The 19,540-nt window shown below is 35.8% G+C and overlaps 6 protein-coding genes across 6 annotated transcripts; 4 read left to right on the plus strand and 2 right to left on the minus strand.

Annotated features, from left to right (window-relative positions):
* Nucleotides 1-494: 494 nt before the first annotated feature.
* LOC110374367 (uncharacterized) lies at nt 495-3,402 on the plus strand. Its single transcript, XM_021332043.3, has one exon. It carries the CDS (start codon nt 495-497, stop codon nt 1,653-1,655), a length of 1,161 nt encoding a protein of 386 aa, XP_021187718.3. The 3' UTR covers nt 1,656-3,402.
* On the minus strand, nt 1,966-3,329 carry LOC110374368 (eukaryotic translation initiation factor 2 subunit 2). The gene has a single exon (XM_021332044.3). It carries the CDS (start codon nt 3,327-3,329, stop codon nt 2,400-2,402), a length of 930 nt encoding a protein of 309 aa, XP_021187719.1. The 3' UTR covers nt 1,966-2,399.
* Nucleotides 3,403-3,668: 266 nt separating the features above from the next.
* LOC110374364 (large ribosomal subunit protein mL65) lies at nt 3,669-6,960 on the plus strand. Its single transcript, XM_021332041.3, has 5 exons — nt 3,669-4,191; nt 4,634-4,772; nt 4,999-5,140; nt 5,807-5,962; nt 6,130-6,960. The coding sequence occupies exons 1-5, from the start codon at nt 3,749-3,751 to the stop codon at nt 6,900-6,902; spliced, it is 1,653 nt and encodes a 550-aa protein (XP_021187716.3). The 5' UTR covers nt 3,669-3,748; the 3' UTR covers nt 6,903-6,960.
* A 672-nt stretch (nt 6,961-7,632) lies between these two features.
* On the plus strand, nt 7,633-13,138 carry LOC110374356 (putative elongator complex protein 1). The gene is made up of 8 exons (XM_021332032.3): nt 7,633-8,040; nt 8,430-8,649; nt 8,811-11,271; nt 11,353-11,519; nt 11,607-11,826; nt 12,068-12,272; nt 12,432-12,582; nt 12,995-13,138. Exons 1-8 carry the CDS (start codon nt 7,702-7,704, stop codon nt 13,057-13,059), a joined length of 3,828 nt encoding a protein of 1,275 aa, XP_021187707.3. The 5' UTR covers nt 7,633-7,701; the 3' UTR covers nt 13,060-13,138.
* Nucleotides 13,108-15,508, minus strand: LOC110374358 (leucine-rich repeat protein 1). Its single transcript, XM_021332036.3, has 4 exons — nt 14,846-15,508; nt 14,678-14,769; nt 14,411-14,565; nt 13,108-13,578 (listed from the first exon to the last, which is right to left on the minus strand). The coding sequence occupies exons 1-4, from the start codon at nt 15,414-15,416 to the stop codon at nt 13,164-13,166; spliced, it is 1,233 nt and encodes a 410-aa protein (XP_021187711.3). The 5' UTR covers nt 15,417-15,508; the 3' UTR covers nt 13,108-13,163.
* A 224-nt stretch (nt 15,509-15,732) lies between these two features.
* On the plus strand, nt 15,733-19,485 carry LOC110374359 (G kinase-anchoring protein 1). Its single transcript, XM_021332037.3, has 7 exons — nt 15,733-15,889; nt 16,070-16,246; nt 16,788-16,907; nt 17,678-17,867; nt 18,052-18,357; nt 18,787-18,929; nt 19,329-19,485. Exons 2-7 carry the CDS (start codon nt 16,085-16,087, stop codon nt 19,413-19,415), a joined length of 1,008 nt encoding a protein of 335 aa, XP_021187712.3. The 5' UTR covers nt 15,733-15,889; nt 16,070-16,084; the 3' UTR covers nt 19,416-19,485.
* The last annotated feature ends 55 nt before the right edge of the window (nt 19,486-19,540 follow it).

Here is a 19,540-nt window from a genome sequence, read left to right on the forward strand (position 1 = left end):
GTAGTCAGATCCCGGAAAGTCTGATCAGTCTTACCGAGGGGTATTATAAGATATAGATAGAGAGGGCCCCTCTGAGCAACGACGTCTCTCTCATTGCATGACACGATGAGGCATCCCTTGAGTACCTACTCTATTCTTATCTATAAACTCATGCTCTCTTGATCCGACACTAGCGACCACTAGCGACTAGTCTAAAACTTTTACCGCTGCGTTCACACCCTGAATTCATAAAAATAATTCAAAATGGTAACATGGTAACCTGCGTTTGTTCATCTGTCAGCCACATTATGCCCTACTATGTTCAGTTTTATTTATTTTTGTTATCATATCAGCACTTGACTTCTGATATTATCATATTTTCATCCCTAAAGTCAACAAGCACGTAATTTTTAGATCTGGCGTATACTAGTTACACACTGATAAGATAAAGTAGAAATTAGCGCTATTTATTGTTATTATTTGGAAAAAACCTATTCAGTTGACTTATTAGAGCCATGGCAGCAACATCGGAACTTCCAAGCTTGGATAAACTCATATCAAAGACCTTATCCGGAGAAGAACTGCAAGAGTACAATAGAATTCACTATGGGAGAACAGATCATCAGGAACTATGTATAAGTGAACTCAGTCAAGAAGCAGCAAAAGAGTACTGCTTTGAAATAGCGGCGTACAACTTTTCTGCTAAAAAAGAAGAACACAGGCTTCCGCGAGTAGTAAGAGTTGGAGTTATTCAACATTCTATCGGTACATCCACTGACCAACCAATAGTAGAACAGCGCCAGGCTATTTTTGAGAAGGTTCGGAAAATTCTCGAGTGCGCTGGAGAAGAACGTGTCGGTATTATCTGTTTACAAGAAGCATGGAGCATGCCCTTTGCCTTTTGTACAAGGGAGAAACAACCATGGTGTGAATTCGCAGAGGCTGTAGATGGACGCAGCACTCAGTTTTTAAAAGAATTTGCCATCAAATATGATATGGTTATTGTATCATCCATTTTAGAAAGAGATGAAGTTCATGGAGACACTCTTTGGAACACAGCTGTAGTTATCAATGAGGAGGGCAAGGTAATTGGAAAACACCGCAAGAACCACATCCCCCGTGTTGGAGATTTCAATGAATCAACTTATTACATGGAAGGGAATACTGGGCATCCTGTATTTGATACTAAGTATGGCAAGATAGCTATCAATATTTGCTATGGGCGTCATCACCCATTAAACTGGCTAATGTTTGGGGTAAATGGAGCTGAGATTGTGTTTAATCCTTCAGCTACAGTGTCAGGATTAAGTGAACATCTTTGGGGTATTGAAGCCAGGAATGCTGCTATAGCTAACAGCTATTTCACTTGTGCTATAAACAGAGTGGGCACTGAATCCTTCCCTAATGAATTTACTTCTGGAGATGGGAAACCAGCCCATAAAGAATTTGGCCACTTTTATGGCTCAAGCTATATCACTGCTCCAGATGGTGCTAGAACTCCTTCCTTATCCAGAGTAAAAGATGGCTTGCTAATAGCACAGATTGATTTGAACTTATGTCGTCAAATAAAGGATAAATGGGGTTTCAGAATGACCCAGCGCCTTGATTTATATGCAGATAGTCTCAGCAAGGCCATCAAGCATGAGTTTACACCTCAAGTTATTCGCAACAATTAACCTACTCTGTGCAATAACCTTGTTTTATTTATACTTTTTAAGTAACTTTAAATGTGAATAAATTATTCTTTATACTTCTGTTATCAAAATGTTTTTAAATATTTTTTTATTGTTGTTGTAAACTATTGTTGTTACTCTTTTGTGTAATCTAACACAAAACAAGTCTCAAATTGTTATTTTTGCTTTTTAACATAAGATAAAAGTTGCATATCATAATTAATTTTTATTTTTATACGTAACTGTGTATTTTTTAATTATACAAGTTTATGATAAAAATGTGTTTTATTTAGAATAAGAAATAAAACAACAATTTATAAAACCATTGTGTATCAATGAGAATAATACAGAAGTGAGCTATACATAAATATAGGGGTTAGAATGGGGTACATTCAGGCAATACCACTTTGCAACCAATAAAAACAATTGCTAATGTTTGAGCACATCACTAATATTTTTACAATAAACAATACATTCAAATTCACAAAATTGGGAGAAACAGAAGTCCAGTTAACATTTAAATAGTTCGCCATACCTTCAGGTATAATTATCAAAGGTTTCAAGGTATTATGTACCTCTATTATTTATGTCTACCTACTTTTGATTGCACAACAATATTGTTATTGTTGTCAGCACCAGATTACAGCTGACATGTTCAAGAGAATATTATAACACAAATTAGGACTATTACTGTATGTACCCCAGATCCATGACTGTATAATTAGTTTATCACTAAGCACTAATACTCTATGCAGTCTTTGCACGGATGGCAGCACGCTTTCCGGTCACAGCCTGGAAACCAGACTTGATGCTGGCCACAGAGCAACGGGAACCACATGTTTCACACTGAAGGAAGAATAATCGAGTATCTTTCTGCAGGATGGTGTCAGGGGAACGGCATGTGTGACAAGTAACATATTCCTTGATATACCGACGAAGGACATTCTCTATCTGTTTCTGCTGGAAACGACCTTTAATAATAAGCTGACTGTTACCATCCACAGACCCACTTGTACCCAACTCAGCCAATAAAAAGTCTAGTAAATGTTTAGGCTGCCGATGCAGAGTTTTACAGATCTCTGTGAAATTGGCAAAGGATGTTTTCTTAGTACCAATTCTGACGACTTGGGGAGGTCTCATGATGAATTTCTGTTTCTTGCCAGAGACCATGCTAGGATTCTTTTCACGCATGATGTCGAACACTCGCTCCAGGAGCTCGTCGTACGTGTAATCTCGGTCTGTGCCACTCCACAAGTCACCACTGACATCCTCCACATTTTCTTGGTCTTCTCCCTTACTATCATCTTCAAGGACGAGTTCCTCAATGTTTTTCTTCTTCTTCTTCTTTTTAGTTTTTGAGAAGTCAATGTCTAGATCCAAGTCATCAATAACTTCGTCCTCCTGTTGTTCCGGCTCTTCAGCCGGGGGTGTTTCCGGTAACGTGTTTTCGAGTTCCTCCATATTGAAGACTCCCTTCTTCTTCTTCTTCTTTTTCTTTCCAAAATTATCCAAATCGAGGTTATCATCCTCGGGCAAGTCGACGTCACCCGTCCCAGCGGGCGCCTCCACGCTCGTGCTCTCACCTTGCTCGCCTGCGAGAGCGGCGTCTAAATCGAAACCGGTCTTCTTTTTCTTCTTCTTCTTTAAAGATGGATCAAATACCATATCGTCATCCATGATTGAGTATCGAATTAATCACTAAATAACGTTAAATATAGTGTGTGAATGGTTATATTTCAAGATAATTTGGCAGGTGGCTATCAGGCTGTGGCTAATGTCAAAACGTTGCATCAGCTTAGGTACATTTCGTCTAGAAATGGCAAATTCCGTTCGCTAACACAGTGTAGAAATTATAAATTACTATTTTGTTTCAACAGAAAAACAAATAAATTACTTTTCTTTTATTATAGAATGCATTTTTAACGTTAACGTTCATAATGGATTATTTTTTTACTGTAGTATACACTTTTTAGCGTTTCACTGCCCATTCAATGCGCTTCATTTTGACAATATGACATCGTGATTACAGAACGAAACATAACCTCAAAATATTGTGGTAGAAATAGAATATTGGGATTGTGTTTGGTGAATTGAAAATGTATCTAAATAGGGTTCACCGAACATTTCCTAAATTAAAAAAGCTTTTAACAAGACAACAGTCTCAAGCAGCATTAGTAGAACAAAATGAATACACAGAATCACCGGAATATCCTCCAATTTTGGACATGTCTCTGCAAGGCAGAAAATTACGACAGAGGCAGGCAGTATATAAGAAAATTCAAGAATTAAATACTGTTGAAGAAAAACAAATAGCATTAAATATACCGCGTTATTATGGTTGGAAGTGTATAATGTTCAACGAGGACAAAGTTCCATACAATGCTATGCCTCTGGTGCAGTATTACACAAGAAGTCATTTCATTCCTACAGAAAAACTACCGGAATTTTATAATGATACAGGTGCAGCAGCTGACGCCATTGTTCAAGAAATTAAAGCTCTTATAGAGGAAGCTATTCTAATAGAAAATGATGGTGTGGAGTAAGTACTGAATGCATTTTATTGTTTTAATAACTCCTATAATCTACAAGAGAACTTTACCATGTATTAGAACTATATAAATATTCCAATTTCAAATATGAATGTACATACCTTTGAACACCTCTTCTATTTTCTCTTTCTATTTCGTTACCTTTTGTAAATAATCATATTCTGTGCGAATAAATGATTCTTATACTCACCTTTTTTTTAACGACGTCAAAAATCATCAAATGACCCCTCCCGCTGTGAGTTGGCAGCGGTGAGGGAGTGTCAGACTTACTGACTAAAAACCGTTGTAGGCCTATTTATGTGCTAGGGCCGCGGTATATCTTTGAACAACCTGAAGGTTGAACAACCCGCAGTTCTTATTCTCACCTGAAATGGTGATATATTAGGTGTGTTTAAATATAGCATTTATATCCATTGTAAATATTAATTTCAGCCGAACATTCACCAGTGCCTTAGATAAACCTGAAGTTTCACAGAAAGAGGATGCATTAGCTAAATGTATAGTAAGACAAATCAACAGAATTGTCATCAATAACTTGACAGATAAAGTGGACCATATATTGTCTTCTCAAGTGAGTATGAATACAGATATTTTACTAAGTTGTACACGGATTGTGATAAATGAGCATAGAGTTATTTAAAGTTCATAGAACTTGAAAAAAGAACTTCTAACACTCTGATTCACACAAAGTATTTTGAGCATCATTTTTACAATTTAAAATACAAAACATGGGCACAATGCCCAATCTTACATTATATACCAAAGACTAGAATTCTAAGTTAAAAACTATTTTCCAGGTTGACTATGATCCCCGGCATGAAGCATTTTGGTTTGTTGGTGGTATTCACCCACCACACAAACTAGTGGCCTGGAGGAAACAGTATGGGGGACTTAAAGATCGCTGGTATGAACCCATTGACAGGGCAGTCCAATATGTTGGTAAATGTCACACAATCATTTTTATTTTATTTTAATACTAGCTTTAATTTATATTTCATTTTGGCTATTTCAATGATCTTACTGTGAATGAATATAGTTGTTTCCTAGAGGCGAAAGTGATGTTTGTTTTTTAAAGTTAAAGCTTCTTTAAATCTATTGCAGACTCTTTCTTTGGCAACAAGACAAAAAGTGTTAGCAATAGATTTAAAGTAGCTTTAAAGCCATGTATTCACTGAGAAACAATAGTTTATAAACACTGTTTCAGAAACAAAATCTACGTGTTTCTGAAACAAATAATTTTGTTTCTTTTGTTTAAGACCGCCCATTGTGTCACCAACTTCAAAATTTTTGTTTATTCTTGTTGATTTTTAGTTGGTGTTCATAATAAAGAATATATCTATCTATCTATCTATGCAAATAAATGTAGGCACCACACAACAACACTACGTCCTCGGGCGACATATTGTAAACATCTGACGGTGTGGACGGCAGTTTCCGAAACATTGTTGCTGTAAACATCTACGTGATGTTTCAGAAACTGTGTATCTGAAACATTGTTTCCCAGTGAATACATATTTACAGGCTTTAATTTTTATGGATCTGACTGCTGTCATCAAGTAGAGAATTATTCTTTTTTGTATTAAAAAAGTTTTTTTTTTATTGCAGGTACTCCCATATTAACAATCAGAAACCGTCAGCCTCTGAAACCACTTGTGCCATACAGTGAAGCAGAGAATCCTGAGTTTAGAGTACCGAAGTTTGATCACAATCCAAAAGCTGTTGGATATTTTACAGATAACAGACATGGCACCAATATACCAGGTATTTTTTGTTTCAAACTCGAAAAAAAATATGACTTTTAGTTAACACAGTTTTACATTGGCTTTGATTGATTAGTTGCAATATTTATTTATAATTCATAACCATTTGATATGGCCAAATCTTATGCCTATTTTTTATAAATAAGGCTTAACTTAATATGATTTCAGGATTCTGGCCTGGTGATTTTGATGAATTTGGCTCCCTGTCTTATCATGGACGTGGTCATATTCTTGCAAGAAAACCTTCATTTGGACCTGAAGATAATCTAGAAGCATTGCACTGTCAAGCTATTAAGTCTAGCTTTGGTTGGCTGTTGGCTCAAGCAAATAATCAAGGTTTTACTACATACAATGATATCACCTATCCTTTAGTTACACAAACTGTTGTTACAAATGGTCAGCTATGGTCTCTGTATGCATACCAATTGAATACCATTGAATTCCATAATGACAATGTTGATAACCCAAAAAGCAACATTTGCTTTGGAACAAAGCCTCTGAAGTTATATGACTCCATAGAGAATGGGAAAGTTCAAGGGCTTAATGAAGAGGTTTTGAAGATGCTTGTGCAGTTCTACTTAAATGCTCCTGAGGAACGAGAACATGAGATGAAACCATATTTAGGACAGGAAGAACAAGTTGTAGCAGATATTGAAGATGATAACAAGCGCCGTTGGCTTGAAGCCCGATACAAACATCTAGTATCTAACAGGCCCAAGCACCTTCTAATTCCGGAGATATATCAGTGGGAGCAGATTTATAAGATTAAGTTCAACACCAGATTCTTTGAAAAAAGGAGACGGCCATTTGAACTTGGTATCAGTCCCTTCAACAGAAGATTGGATGAGCATTTACCACCCTATATTCCTAAAGTTTTGCGGCCATATCCTAGGAGCAGAAAGAAGTTCGAAACAACTTATTACCCTAAGATCTATGAATAAGTTTATTATTTATGTAGTTGTAGATTTTCTGTAAATTTAGATAAACATAATGCTATTACCCAATGTTTTATTGCCCGATTGTGCTAAATAGCATCACTGTTCATTGGAGATGGTAAATTATTTGAAGAGAGATGGTTACAGCCGTATGAAATTGAATGAACGAGTTTTGAGTGAATAGGATGGCGTACTTAGCGTACTATCACAGATTACTATAATAGTTACTATGGTACTATGTTGATGTGGGTGGGCAGCTAACTGTTAGCTGACACAAGTTGGTTGGTTTACTCAGCGGAGGCAAAGTATCGTTTGGCGGCGCGCTTTATGTACTGGGATGAAAGCCGGCGACCGTACCAGCCACCTTTATATCTGGAACGTATGAGATGGCGTGTATAGGTCATAGTAGACATGAACGGCACGACACGGCGCAGCTGTTCTTTGGTAGGCAAGCTCGCTGTTAACCCTCTGTTGGCTTTTTATATTGAAGTGATAATTTGTTTTATAGGGTCAAATTTAATTGGAAAGTTAATCGCTGGGTTGAAGCGGTGCCGTGCTGTGCCGTTCATGTGTGCCATGACCTTATCTGTATGTTAGAATATAGAGGAATTTTTGGACCGCATCGCATCTATTATCAGTTGGATAAGTGAGAATATCTGGAATCCAAACTGAAAAGCTTTGTTCCAAAAAAATATATTTAAAAAAAGCATTGACACTTTCTGATACTGACACCTGTCAAATTTTGACTTCGGGACGAATCAATACAAAACGTGTTTATGATCGTGATTTTTCGCATTTAGAAATAATGAAAAACTTAAATATTTGGAACGTCTCCTTTGGAGATCTCAACCTAAAATCGGAAAACAAACTCATAGTATGTAATGGCCATGACGAAGTCAGCTCCTCTAACGAACTATATGTTTGTACACATAACCTCAGTGTGATATGTTTTGATGAAAATAATGAGGCAAAGTGGACTAAAGATCTGTCGGATATTGCGTCTCCGGACAACAGTCCTGTGAACATTACATTTCTCGGACTGACCAACACTCTTTGTGTGGGACTGGCGAATGGTGAACTAATTACCATCAGCGACAATGGCAATACTGTGGACTCAGCTGGAGTCTGCGACAATGGCTTACTGGTATGAATAACTCACATGCACTATTAGAAAGTTAAAATCCTTAAGTTAAGAGTCATATCCTTACATCATCATCCTCCGAGCCTTTTCCCAAACTATGTTGGGGTCGGCTTCCAGTCTAACCGGATTCAGCTGAGTACCAGTGCTTTACAAGAAGCGACTGCCTATCTGACCTCCTCAACCCAGTTACTCGGGCAACCCGATACCCCTTGGTTAGACTGGTGTCAGACTTACTGGCTTCTGACTACCCGTAACGAGTCATATCCTTACAACTGAAATAATTTATTTTTGAAACTTTAAAGCTCTAAATCACATAGGTACATATCTCATAACTTGGCAAATGAAATACAACTATAGATGTAAAACTAGCCATTTCTATAATCTTTTTACAGGCCATGGAATGGAGTCCCGACCAAGAGCTTCTGGTACTGGTCACGAAAGACATGAACATGATTCTAATGAATATGTTCGATCCCATACATGAGATCAACTTGTTCAATGAAGAGTTTGGAGAGAAACAATTCATAACCGTTGGCTGGGGGAAGAAGGAAACTCAGTTCCATGGATCAGCTGGCAAACAGGCTGCTAAAGTGAAGAATGAAGTTGTTGCAGGTAGTTCAAAGATTTAGCTTCCTAATAGTAATGAAACATAGCCAGATTTCATACAAACTTTGCCTGAGTAAAGGGCGTAGAATGCAATATGTTTTTTGTGGATAGAGATAACTACTGGGGGCACAAAGGTATATATGAATGTAATTTGGTTTTATTTTCAGATCCAACAGTAGGTGATGATGCAGTTAAAATATCCTGGAGAGGAGATGGAAATTTGTATGCAGTAGGTTTTATGATGAATGGAATCAGAAGATTCAAAGTTTTTGACAAAGAAGGACATTTACAGTACACAAGTGAAAAACAACAAGGCTTAGAATCAAACTTATCTTGGAGACCCAGTGGAAATCTCATAGCTACAACACAGAAACTTAATGAAAAATATTTAGTGTCCTTCTTTGAGAAAAATGGCTTAAAACATGGAGAATTTGATGTTCCTGTAAATGCTAACACAGTGGTAGAGGACATCACTTGGAGTTCAGACTCAGAAATATTAACTTTACAGTGCAGAGACACTGTAAGTAATATACAGACTGTGCTTCTGTATACAATTGGCAATTACCATTGGTACCTTAAACAAACATTAACCTTCAACGCTGAACAGAATATAAGCAGGATCATGTGGGATAATGACTTTGATATAGCCAACAATAAGAAGCTGCATGTGTTTTTACATAATGGGCAACATTTTTCATACAATTGGATTTGGAATGTAGATCACAGCAGAGGTTTTGGGACTGATGATGATGCAGTAGTAGCAGTCATTGATGGAAATAAACTACTTTTGACAGGTTTTAGACAAACTGTTGTGCCACCACCAATGTCAGCCTTTGAAATACATGTGGATGCAAATATCAACTCTGTCCACTTTGCTCCTCAAAAACAAAAAGAAGGGGACCCTGACCCTAATTCTTTCTTTGTTTTTACTTCAGACAATAAGTTGGTATTTTATAGACAAACTAATAAGTTTCCTCTGCAGTATGAAATTTCTAAAATTGTGGAGGCAAATAAATATGATTTTCCTTTTCAATGTTACAATTGGTTCTGGGTTAATGCTGAGACCCTAATATGTAATGCTGTTTATAACAGCGACACTGACAATTTGGTGGAGCTCCTCATTGGCTCAGAGAAAATCGAAAAGAAGGATGAAAGTTCTTTGCCTGCACCTGTAGCTAGGATTCAATCTCACCCTTCTAATCCTTGTGCTGTATTTTTGCAACTCCAAGATGGAATAATTGTACAAGAGAAACTTGGAGAAGATTTAGAAATTCAGGATGTCTCATTTCAAGTAGCATGTCCGAAATTTGATGTGCTTCTAGTAGAAAACGAGGTACATTTCATAGGATTATCACATAAAGGTCATCTTTATATAAATGATAGAGTGATAATGAACAATGTTAGTTCATTCTTTGTCCATACTCATTTCCTATTGCTAACAACACTGCAACATGTGCTTCTGTGCACTGAATTAACAAAGGCAGGTCTTGAAGCTATTAGTGAATATCAAAAAACTGAATCCAATCATGTCTATAAGAGGAAAATTGAAAGAGGAGCAAAATTAGTCATAGCTGTACCAAATGATACTAGGACAGTGTTTCAAATGCCAAGGGGAAATCTTGAAACCATTCAACCAAGGCCTTTATCATTGAAGATTATTGGAGAATACCTTGATCGTCTACAGTATCATGAGGCATTTGACCTCATGAGAAAACAAAGGATCAATTTGAATCTCATTTATGACCATGATCCAGATAAGTTCGTAAAAAACATTGAAATATTTTTGGAATCAGTTCAAAACATTTCATGGCTAAATCTGTTTCTTTCTGATCTAGAAAATTCGGATGTGACAAAAACTATGTACTCTAGTAGTTACGCTGGCAAACCAGACAAACCAAAAAGTGATGTAGATTCTAAAATCCAAAATATATGTGATATTGTAAGAGAATATTTGAAAAAGAGGACAGACAGTGATTGTAAGATATTACCTTTATTGACGACCTTTGTAAAGAAAAATACAATGAAAGATTTAGAAAGTGCTCTATCAATCATTAAAGAACTTAAAATTCAGGAATCTGGTGGATCAAAGTTACCTGTAGGGTCAGATGAAGCACTGAAATACTTATTGTATATGGTTGATGTAAATCAACTCTTTGATGTTGCTCTTGGCATGTACGACTTTGACTTAGTTCTACTAGTTGCATATAAATCTCAGAAAGATCCTAAAGAATATGTCCCAATGCTTGATGAACTGAATGAAATGGAAGAAAACTACAAAAGATTTACGATTAACAAACATTTAAAGCGGTTTGACAGAGCAGTAGAGAGCCTTGTACTTTGTGGAGAAAAAAGACATAATGAGTTAAAAACTTTCGTGAAGTACCACAGTCTTTATAGAGAAGCGTTGGCTCTGTTTTCACCAAATGATGAAATATTCAAGGAAATATCAGACGACTTTGGCCTTTATTTGAAACTGAAGAAGCAATTCACAGAAGCTGGGTTGGTTTATGAAAGAGCGCAAATTATAGATAAAGCCATTGAATGTTATAAAGAGGCTTCAGAATGGGAATTGGCAATAAGTTTAGCTAAAGTTACTTGGCCTGAAGCTGATTTCAAGAATTTGTGTTGGTAAGATCATAATTTTATAAGTAGTTACAAAATTACTAATTTTGGAATTAATTTTTAACTCTTTTATTTTTGTCTAATTAGGGAACTAGTAAACGGCTTAAAAGAACAAAAGCGACACAAGGAAGCATTAACAGTTCTGGATCAGTACTACGGGAACAATGAAGAAACAATTTCGTATGCGATTGAATGTGGCCAGTATAAAACAGCGTTAAGACTCTGTTCCCAATATCAAAAATCTCATTTGAAAGGTAACTAATATTTTTATTATTCACTTTTGAAGCTACAAAAGGAAGATATAGTGGCTTTTATTGTATAATACCATTTGTTTTTCGCAGATGAAAAAATTCTACCAGCTATATTAGAAGAATACAAGAATATGAAAGAACTTATTGAAAACAATTTTGCAACATTCATAAGACATCGTGAGCGCCTACAGTTTGTCAGAGAAAATAAAACAAAACATCCTGTGGACACATTTGATTTCTATACAAACAAGGACAGCGATTTATATTCTGATGCAGGAAGCACTCTGGCTTCATCGTCTAGAGGTTCAAGGTATTAATGATATGCTATATTAAGACTTTATAGTTTTACTAGAATCGACAGATCACAGATGTCATCTAACTTATGTGGGCCAGTAGTTGTAAGTAGGGATACCCCAGGGTTCAATGCTGGGCTCAGCTAAACTAAAAGCTGTTTTGCTTACTGGCAAAAGAAGATTTAAAAAATAGGCTCGGACTCTGCAGTTTTTTTACCTTGCATAAGATTTTTTTCTTATAATTGTGTTTAATTTTAGCCGATCATTCCGTTCGAGTAAGAACAGACGAAAACACGAGCGTAAAGTGGCGTCGCTAAAAGAAGGTTCTCAGTATGAAGATGTTGCTCTGGTGATGACTTTACATACCCTGGTCACAGCTACTTTTGATTTGAGGTTGCAAATAAAAGAGGTTGTCATTGCATTGAGCTACTTCAGTAAGGATAAAGAAGCTTACATCTTACAGGTGAATGTTTTATTCTGTAAGGGTTCCCTTATTTTATAGGCACTTTTTCTGGTATAATATAGTTTCTTAGATATATTTTTTATAATTATTCAATCAAGCATTTTATTTATATGCAAAAAAAAAATAGATATTGAGTAACGTAAATATTTTATTTTACAGACATCTTTGGAAAAAGTTTTGAAAGAAATGAAGGACAGTTTCAAACAAATATGGACCAATGAGCTTGTATTAGAAGCAACAAATGCAACTATTGCCGCCCAGAATGTACCAGAAGGACAGAGCATTATTCCACAAGGCATTGCCACACTTGGTAAGTTCAAAGTGCTTAAACTTAACTTCACTACATAGTATAAAACAAAGTCGCTTTTTCTGTCCCTATGTAATGTATGCTTAAATCTTTAAAACTACGCAACCTATTTTCATGCGTTTTTTTTTATCAAATAGTGTTTAAAGAGGAAGGTTTATATGTACAATATCATCATCCTCCGAGCCTTTTCCCAATCATGTTGGGGTCGGCTTTATATGTACAATAAAATCCATTAAATAGTGGTGAAATACTGTTAACCCGTGCGAAGCCGGGGCGGGTCTCTAGTTAATAATAAATGGCTTGCCCGAGTTTTTGCAAAGGGATAAACAGATATGGCAGCGTACTTTGTTTTACAATATTCTTGAAAGTTTAACACAATAAATAATGTTAATGATGGATTTTAATATTTTTTCAGAACCCCACATAAGGATAGCCCCAGTGATTGCAGACATCAGTTGGAAACTTGAAGGACTTAATTAAATAACATATGTAAAATGTAATGTGATTAATGTAGTAAAACTATGTTAATATCAATAAATATTTTATTCAAATCATTAAATTATTTTCTTCATTACAATACAACATCATCTATTAAAACATTTAGGTGAACAGAAATAGCATTGGAATGTAACTGTACTTTTTCTATTACTATTGAAGACAACAACTCGGAAATAGTCTTTTAATTGAAATTCCTTATTCATGTAAAATAAGTTATTCACAACTGGTGCACCACAGATACACATGTTGGCGTTATCAAGAAACTCCACTAATGTCCATGGTATAATATTAGCTGCATAGTAGATTTTATTTCTTAGTACTGCTTTTGAAGCTAAATCTACTAAGCTGCCAATATAAAAGTCCCAAGGAGTGTGTTTACTGGGTTCAGGTGGTGTTTCATTGACATCAAGTTTATTTTCTGAAAGGTCTATGTATTCCAAACGGCACTGCAGTAAACCGCATGGTAGGGATGTTAGTTCATTCTGGGTCATTGTAAGATACCTGGAATATAGAATGGGTATTATTTTTTTTCAATTAAAAAAAAATTAACTCAAGTACACATGTGACAGGAGGTAGCATAGAAATATTTGATTGTCACAAAACAAGATAAGATAAATATAATGATATAATTATGGAATTGTGTATATAAATACCAATAATATAAAGCTGAAGAGTTTGTTTGTTTGAACATGCTAAATTCAGAAGCTATTGTACAGATTAAAAAAATAGGTGTTAGATAGCCCATTTAGCGAGGCAGGTTATGAAGATGGAGTAGTACCCACGGGACACGTAAGTCTAGATTAAAAATGCACTCGACAAGTCCCTACGTTATGTCTATTAAATTGTACAATAAACTACCCGCACAAATAAAAAGAGAAGATAAAATTAATATATTTTAAAAAAAACTTAGACAATTTCTTATAAGTAAATGGTACTATTCCGTTAACGAATACCTAAATGATAAAAATATAAAGACATAAACAGTCACACACACATACACACACACACACACCCACATATACGCGCACACACACAGCTTCCAAGTTTACAGTGTAGATTAAGTGTTTAAATAAAAAAAAAATTTAAAAAAAAGACCTTTAAAATATAAATATGTAACTTATTTGCCTATATAACTACTTTAGTCTTAGTCAACAATAATAAGTAACATAGCCGATAAGAGCTTCCTCTCTCCTATCCCACTTATTTTGCTGTGCCCGACAGGGTCCATGTGAACTATCTATAAGACTACCACCTAAGAATACACATGGAAAGCAAATAAAGTATTGAGTATTGACACAGTGAAACTGGCAAGAGCAAGAAAATACATATTTACCTTAAACTACTTATTCGACCCAGTGTTGTTGGGAGTTTATCCAGCATATTATTATCCAATTTCAAAGTAACTAGTTTTTGTAGCTTCCATATTGACTTTGGTAAATGTCCTAATTTATTTCCACTTATATCTAATAGTTTCAGCTTGTTTGTGATCTGGAAATATAGTTAGATTAAGACAGGTATTTACTTTGCTTTTATATACATGTACCACATATGGCTTGAAAATGTAGTATTCTAAACTGAAGGTTGATAATAAGCTGTTTACCTGGGGTCCCATCAACCATCTCCAGTCCACTTCTCCTTTTACCCCCAGTTGATTGTTAGACAGAAACAATTCACATAAATTCGGCATTCTTCCTGTAAGAGGAACAATATTGATACCAAGTTCTAATAAAGCGCACTTGATTTCAAAGTAATAAAAAGAGGTTCTTACCAAACTCTGGAGGAATTTTCTCTATGGCATTATTACTGAGATCAAGTACAACAAGCTGTTTCAACAGAAGGATGTCTCTTCTAAAGTTGCACAAGTTCAATCCATTAATGTACAGAGATTCTAATGTTCTTGGCAATCCCTTAATAGGGAATTCACTCCGATCCCGTATTACCAGCTTCGTGGGAGCTGTATCCTTATGAGTTACACTTAAACTTGATAAAGGCGCCAGTTGAACGTTCTTCGTGTCTCCAGTCAGGCACGATTTTAACAACCTCATAAAACATTTCAATTGTATAGGTTCACTCTTCAAACACAAGTCATGCGGCGGCTCTTCAAAGCGTATAGTTGCTTTGCCTTCGTTTATACACTTAACAAACACTTGTTTGATACTCTTTACACGATATTTTGTTCCAGTTTTATTGGTAGTAGAGAAAAGTAAGATGAAATATTCAGTTTCACATTTAGGTTCTTTTCCTATTGCGATAGTTGATTTTAAATATTTTCCGCTTGATCTTATGTTTAAGGCGCTGTACAGTCTGTTGATAACTTCGATTTGGCATTGTAATTTCATGATTATTTGTTTACAAAATTATTTCAAATTCAATACAGCTGATCCCCGCCAAACGATATCTGCTGCATGCATATCTGTCAATGTCAAAAAATTTAACCCTGCTATAGTCAAGAGAGGTCCAAGCACGTAGGCAATAGATTTTCATTTGGATTTTACCACTGACCTCTATATTTACCACTGGGATTTTACTTATTCTTTCTCTTCTTTTTTTTTTTCGATGACTGATAATATAAGCATGGTGTAGTCGTACTTTTATTTCGACAATTCGATTTTGTAGTGAGCTTAGTTTTTCTATATAGGGTCTATGCCAAGGCGAAGAACACATCACTATTTTAGTTAGTTTTATTGATTTTTTGTGATCTGGCAACAAAGCATTCGGCTGTCTAGTCCGTTGGGTATCTTAATCGCCGCTTTCTGGTCGTTTATTTATTACAGAACAATAGAACATTCGATTTCCCATTAATTTCCAATAGGTGAGTATGAAAACACGAAATATATTCTAGTTGGTAAATATTTGCATAATTGTTTTGAAAATATTGACAAGAGATAGGTACACTGTGTGATGTTTAATTTAATGTTTATTTTGGGCTGTATTAATGTTTGAATAACGATCAATATTTACGTATAAACTATTTGCAACTATTCACAAACAGATCCATCTGTGAAAAATGGCTGCATTGGTTGTACAATCCCGATTTGCCGGTCTGAGCATTGAAGATGATGACTACCCTCCCAGCGATATTCAGAAGACGAAAAAGACTAAAATAAACTCGGCCAAAAAGACTGATCCTGCAAAGAAACCTAAAACCATCACCACTACTAAACCCCAGGTTACAGAATTTTTAGACATATTTGTAATAACTAAAAAGAGACTTATCAAGTATTCTAGTCATATGGATCATTCGTTTGATAAGAAAACGAAGAAGTTATGTTAAAGTTATTTCAAAACACTAATAAATTGATTTTCTATGCTTATGCACCTATATTACCTAAATACAGTTGGAGTTGTAGTACAGTTGGTATTGGATTGCAGTTGCACCAAAAACCATTGCAATTGAAAGTTCATACATACTTACAGATTTAATTGCAGTTCCAATAATATAGTAAGACTAGCCGTTTTCTGCGGTTCCATTCACACCCCCTGAGAAATACTCAGGAAGAGTAAGAGACTCCCCTATGTTACTCGGGAAGAGTGCACCTTTCCAACAGTGAAACTAAGAATTTTTTGAATCTGTCCATTAGTTTTTAGTTTATCCATTACAAACAAAAATATATTTTTTTCCTCATTATAATATAAGCATAGATTAAAAATCTTGATGATTATTTTCATAGTCAGACAGGACAGCAATATAAACTAGACATTATTTTTAGCCACCCGTCCCTAAAAAGAAGAAGTCCAAACAGCAACCTGTCTCCTCTGACCAATGGGAACTGTGGAAGCAGAAGGATGAAGAAATGGTTGACGGCAACTTTGAGTCTGAATTACAACAAGTCAGTAATGTATTATTTCAGTATAAAATTGTGTTTTTACTTACAAGCCTCTTTAGGTGGGTATCTGGGAATACATCAGTAAAAAAAATACACTGTTATTGGACTGAGTGTAAGGGTCATAGCACATTTAAACAACTCTGTTCCAACACTGCTCTCTCCCAACACCGCCCTAAACTTAGACGACTGCTCGCAGTCAACGTGGTCTACGTGGTGATAGCTAGCAGGCACCCAGCAGTCCACATGGCGACAGCTAACAGACTGCCAGCAATCCAACCGGCGACCGCGGTTTGCTTTGCTCATTTTTCGCGGATTGCTCGGTAGATACTGACCGACTGACTGACGCGGCAACGGCGCGACGCGGCGACTGCTAGCAGTGAACTGTCCGCGCTGTCTACTAATTTATGCTAATGTAAAATATATCTAAAGAGCAATATATTTAAATTAAGTATATTATTTTTGCCGGGTGGGAGCAGACTTGTGTAAGTTGGGTACCTTTAGTTAGGGTAAGGCCTACCACAGATTTGATAAACGTTATTCGTTAATGTAGTTGCCTTATTATCTTAACACTAAAAACATTTAAGAAGTTAAAGCAGCAGGGATTGATTTGGCAGTCATTATGGGTGGTCTGATAAGGCTCCATGTAAAACATTGGTGGCTATTCATCCTTATCCAGTCAAATTAAAAACTGAGCCCAACATATTTGGGAAAGGAAGAAATGATGATTTAAATGCATTGTGTTTTAATTTTGATGATTGATAGTATGTTTTCAGGCTATTCTACTATCTAAGCTTGATTTTGAGGAGAAGAAAGATGTGTACAAGCAATTCAAGAAGCAAGCAGAGATTGAAAAGAAGATTATTGAACAAAGTTCCAAATCTAATGGTAAAAAACAGAAGAAGAAAAATGTCATGAGCCTGGACCAGTTCAATGATATGATGAATGTTGGTGAAGATATGAAATGTAAGTTTCTCTGTATGATAAGTAAGAAATGAGGTAAAAGCTTTGTGATATAATATCTCTGATATACTATTCTGATGTTTGAATTTTCTGTTCCATTCAAAAAATAGATGAGACCTCAAGTAAACAAAGTGAGGTATTATATTCTTATTACCTTGAAATAACTCGGTGTTTTTTTTACTTTCAGTCAACCACATTGATGAGAAGTGCCTGCAGGAAGATCCCAAGTCCCCCGACAAAGACACAGAGTTTTTCGAAAGAGTAAAAACTGAAACTAAGAATGAGCTTCTAAAGGATAAAATCTATGATAGAGTAAAGAACCGTCAACCAGCTTCTGATGAAATTATTACCAGAGTACAATTTGCTGATGCTCTAGAAAGAAAGGACAGAGAAATAGCAACACTGAAAGAAGAGGTTATTTCCTTAAAGCAGGAACTTTTTACTGTCAAGTCCCGAAATAAAAAGCTGTGTAATATACTTGGTCAGGGAGAGAGTAAGTTGAGTTTTTATATTCAGTTTAGCTGTTATCAAAAAGTCTTGAATATTGAACTGTGATTGTTTAACAACAAGAGGGCTCTGAGGTCCATTATTTTGAGAATGCTATGTAATAAATGTAAATGAGCTCAAATTGACTTAAAAGTTACTTTATATAGTACTATCTGTTTTCCCGCGGTTTCAGCCGCGGCCCTGTGGAACTACTTCCCGTACCCAGACTAAATATAGTCTATGTTACGGATACTCTGGCTTCCCAATACCTATTGGAAGAATTTTTTAAATCCATTCAGTAATGTGTCTTTACGGTACAAACATAAAATGGTATCTTCTGACTATTGATTGACACATAATAGCCGTCGGTCGTTGGTGGCATTCGGCAGACAGTATTTTAATATAAAGTGCTAAAGAATTTCTTTCTAAATTACAGTGAAAGATAAAGCCGAGGTCCTAGTGGAAGTTGAGCGGTTGCGGTCGGTGCAAGCGGAGTTGACGGCCGAGCTCGCGTCGCTACACACAGATCTAGAGAAGGAACGCTCCAAGAACACAGACCCTAGAACTAACAAAGAAAAGGTAAGTCATTCATATTGCTTGAAGGTAGCCTTTGGAAGCGAGCGTCTAGCGTCAGTGGCTGTGACGAGAGACTGATAGATAGACGTTCTAAGATAATGTATAAAATTCTTTAAAAAAAAATCGTCAGTTTCGCGGCGTAGTGACTGCTATAGAAGCTGCGTTCGAAAGGCTACCTTAACGCCTAGCGCATACAGAGGGGACCGTAGAGTCGCATCTTCCGTGGTAAAACGATTTCCCTGACAGTTGTAGTGATGGAACTTAATCGATTGTTTTATAATATCGAATCATAATAAGTTGACTGGTTATTATACAAGGGTAAAATGTTACTACAAGGCTGTAGTGCAACTAGTACATATTAAATAATTAAAAAAAAATAAGCTTTATTTTATCCTCTTTCAGAAAAACACAACAAAAAAGAAAAACATAAGGTTTGACGTTTCATCAGAAGCTTTACTAGCGAAAGAGTCTAGTTCTGGAACTGGTTAATTAAAGATTTATACGTATTTTTTTAATAAAACCTAAATGTTATAAAAACCGAAATAAACGGAAAACAATCTGTGAGATTTTTATTATTTGTACTTGTAAGACTATGTAAACGTAAAAATAGCATA

This window comes from Helicoverpa armigera, chromosome 17 (genome assembly GCF_030705265.1).
Source record: "Helicoverpa armigera isolate CAAS_96S chromosome 17, ASM3070526v1, whole genome shotgun sequence".
Classification (NCBI taxonomy): domain Eukaryota; kingdom Metazoa; phylum Arthropoda; class Insecta; order Lepidoptera; family Noctuidae; genus Helicoverpa; species Helicoverpa armigera.

Coding starts and splice junctions, on each gene's coding strand:
- LOC110374367 (XM_021332043.3), top strand. CDS start 495: ATGGCAGCAACATCGGAACTTCCAAGCTTGGATAAACTCATATCAAAG.
- LOC110374368 (XM_021332044.3), bottom strand. CDS start 3,329: ATGGATGACGATATGGTATTTGATCCATCTTTAAAGAAGAAGAAGAAA.
- LOC110374364 (XM_021332041.3), top strand. CDS start 3,749: ATGTATCTAAATAGGGTTCACCGAACATTTCCTAAATTAAAAAAGCTT. Junction 4,192..4,633: donor ATAGAAAATGATGGTGTGGA/GTAAGTACTGAA, acceptor TATTAATTTCAG/CCGAACATTCACCAGTGCCT. Junction 4,773..4,998: donor ACCATATATTGTCTTCTCAA/GTGAGTATGAAT, acceptor ACTATTTTCCAG/GTTGACTATGATCCCCGGCA.
- LOC110374356 (XM_021332032.3), top strand. CDS start 7,702: ATGAAAAACTTAAATATTTGGAACGTCTCCTTTGGAGATCTCAACCTA. Junction 11,520..11,606: donor TCAAAAATCTCATTTGAAAG/GTAACTAATATT, acceptor TGTTTTTCGCAG/ATGAAAAAATTCTACCAGCT. Junction 12,583..12,994: donor ACAAGGCATTGCCACACTTG/GTAAGTTCAAAG, acceptor ATATTTTTTCAG/AACCCCACATAAGGATAGCC.
- LOC110374358 (XM_021332036.3), bottom strand. CDS start 15,416: ATGAAATTACAATGCCAAATCGAAGTTATCAACAGACTGTACAGCGCC. Junction 14,566..14,677: donor GATGGTTGATGGGACCCCAG/GTAAACAGCTTA, acceptor CTATATTTCCAG/ATCACAAACAAGCTGAAACT. Junction 13,579..14,410: donor GGTCGAATAAGTAGTTTAAG/GTAAATATGTAT, acceptor TCTATATTCCAG/GTATCTTACAATGACCCAGA.
- LOC110374359 (XM_021332037.3), top strand. CDS start 16,085: ATGGCTGCATTGGTTGTACAATCCCGATTTGCCGGTCTGAGCATTGAA. Junction 16,247..16,787: donor TCACCACTACTAAACCCCAG/GTTACAGAATTT, acceptor CATTATTTTTAG/CCACCCGTCCCTAAAAAGAA. Junction 16,908..17,677: donor TTGAGTCTGAATTACAACAA/GTCAGTAATGTA, acceptor GTATGTTTTCAG/GCTATTCTACTATCTAAGCT.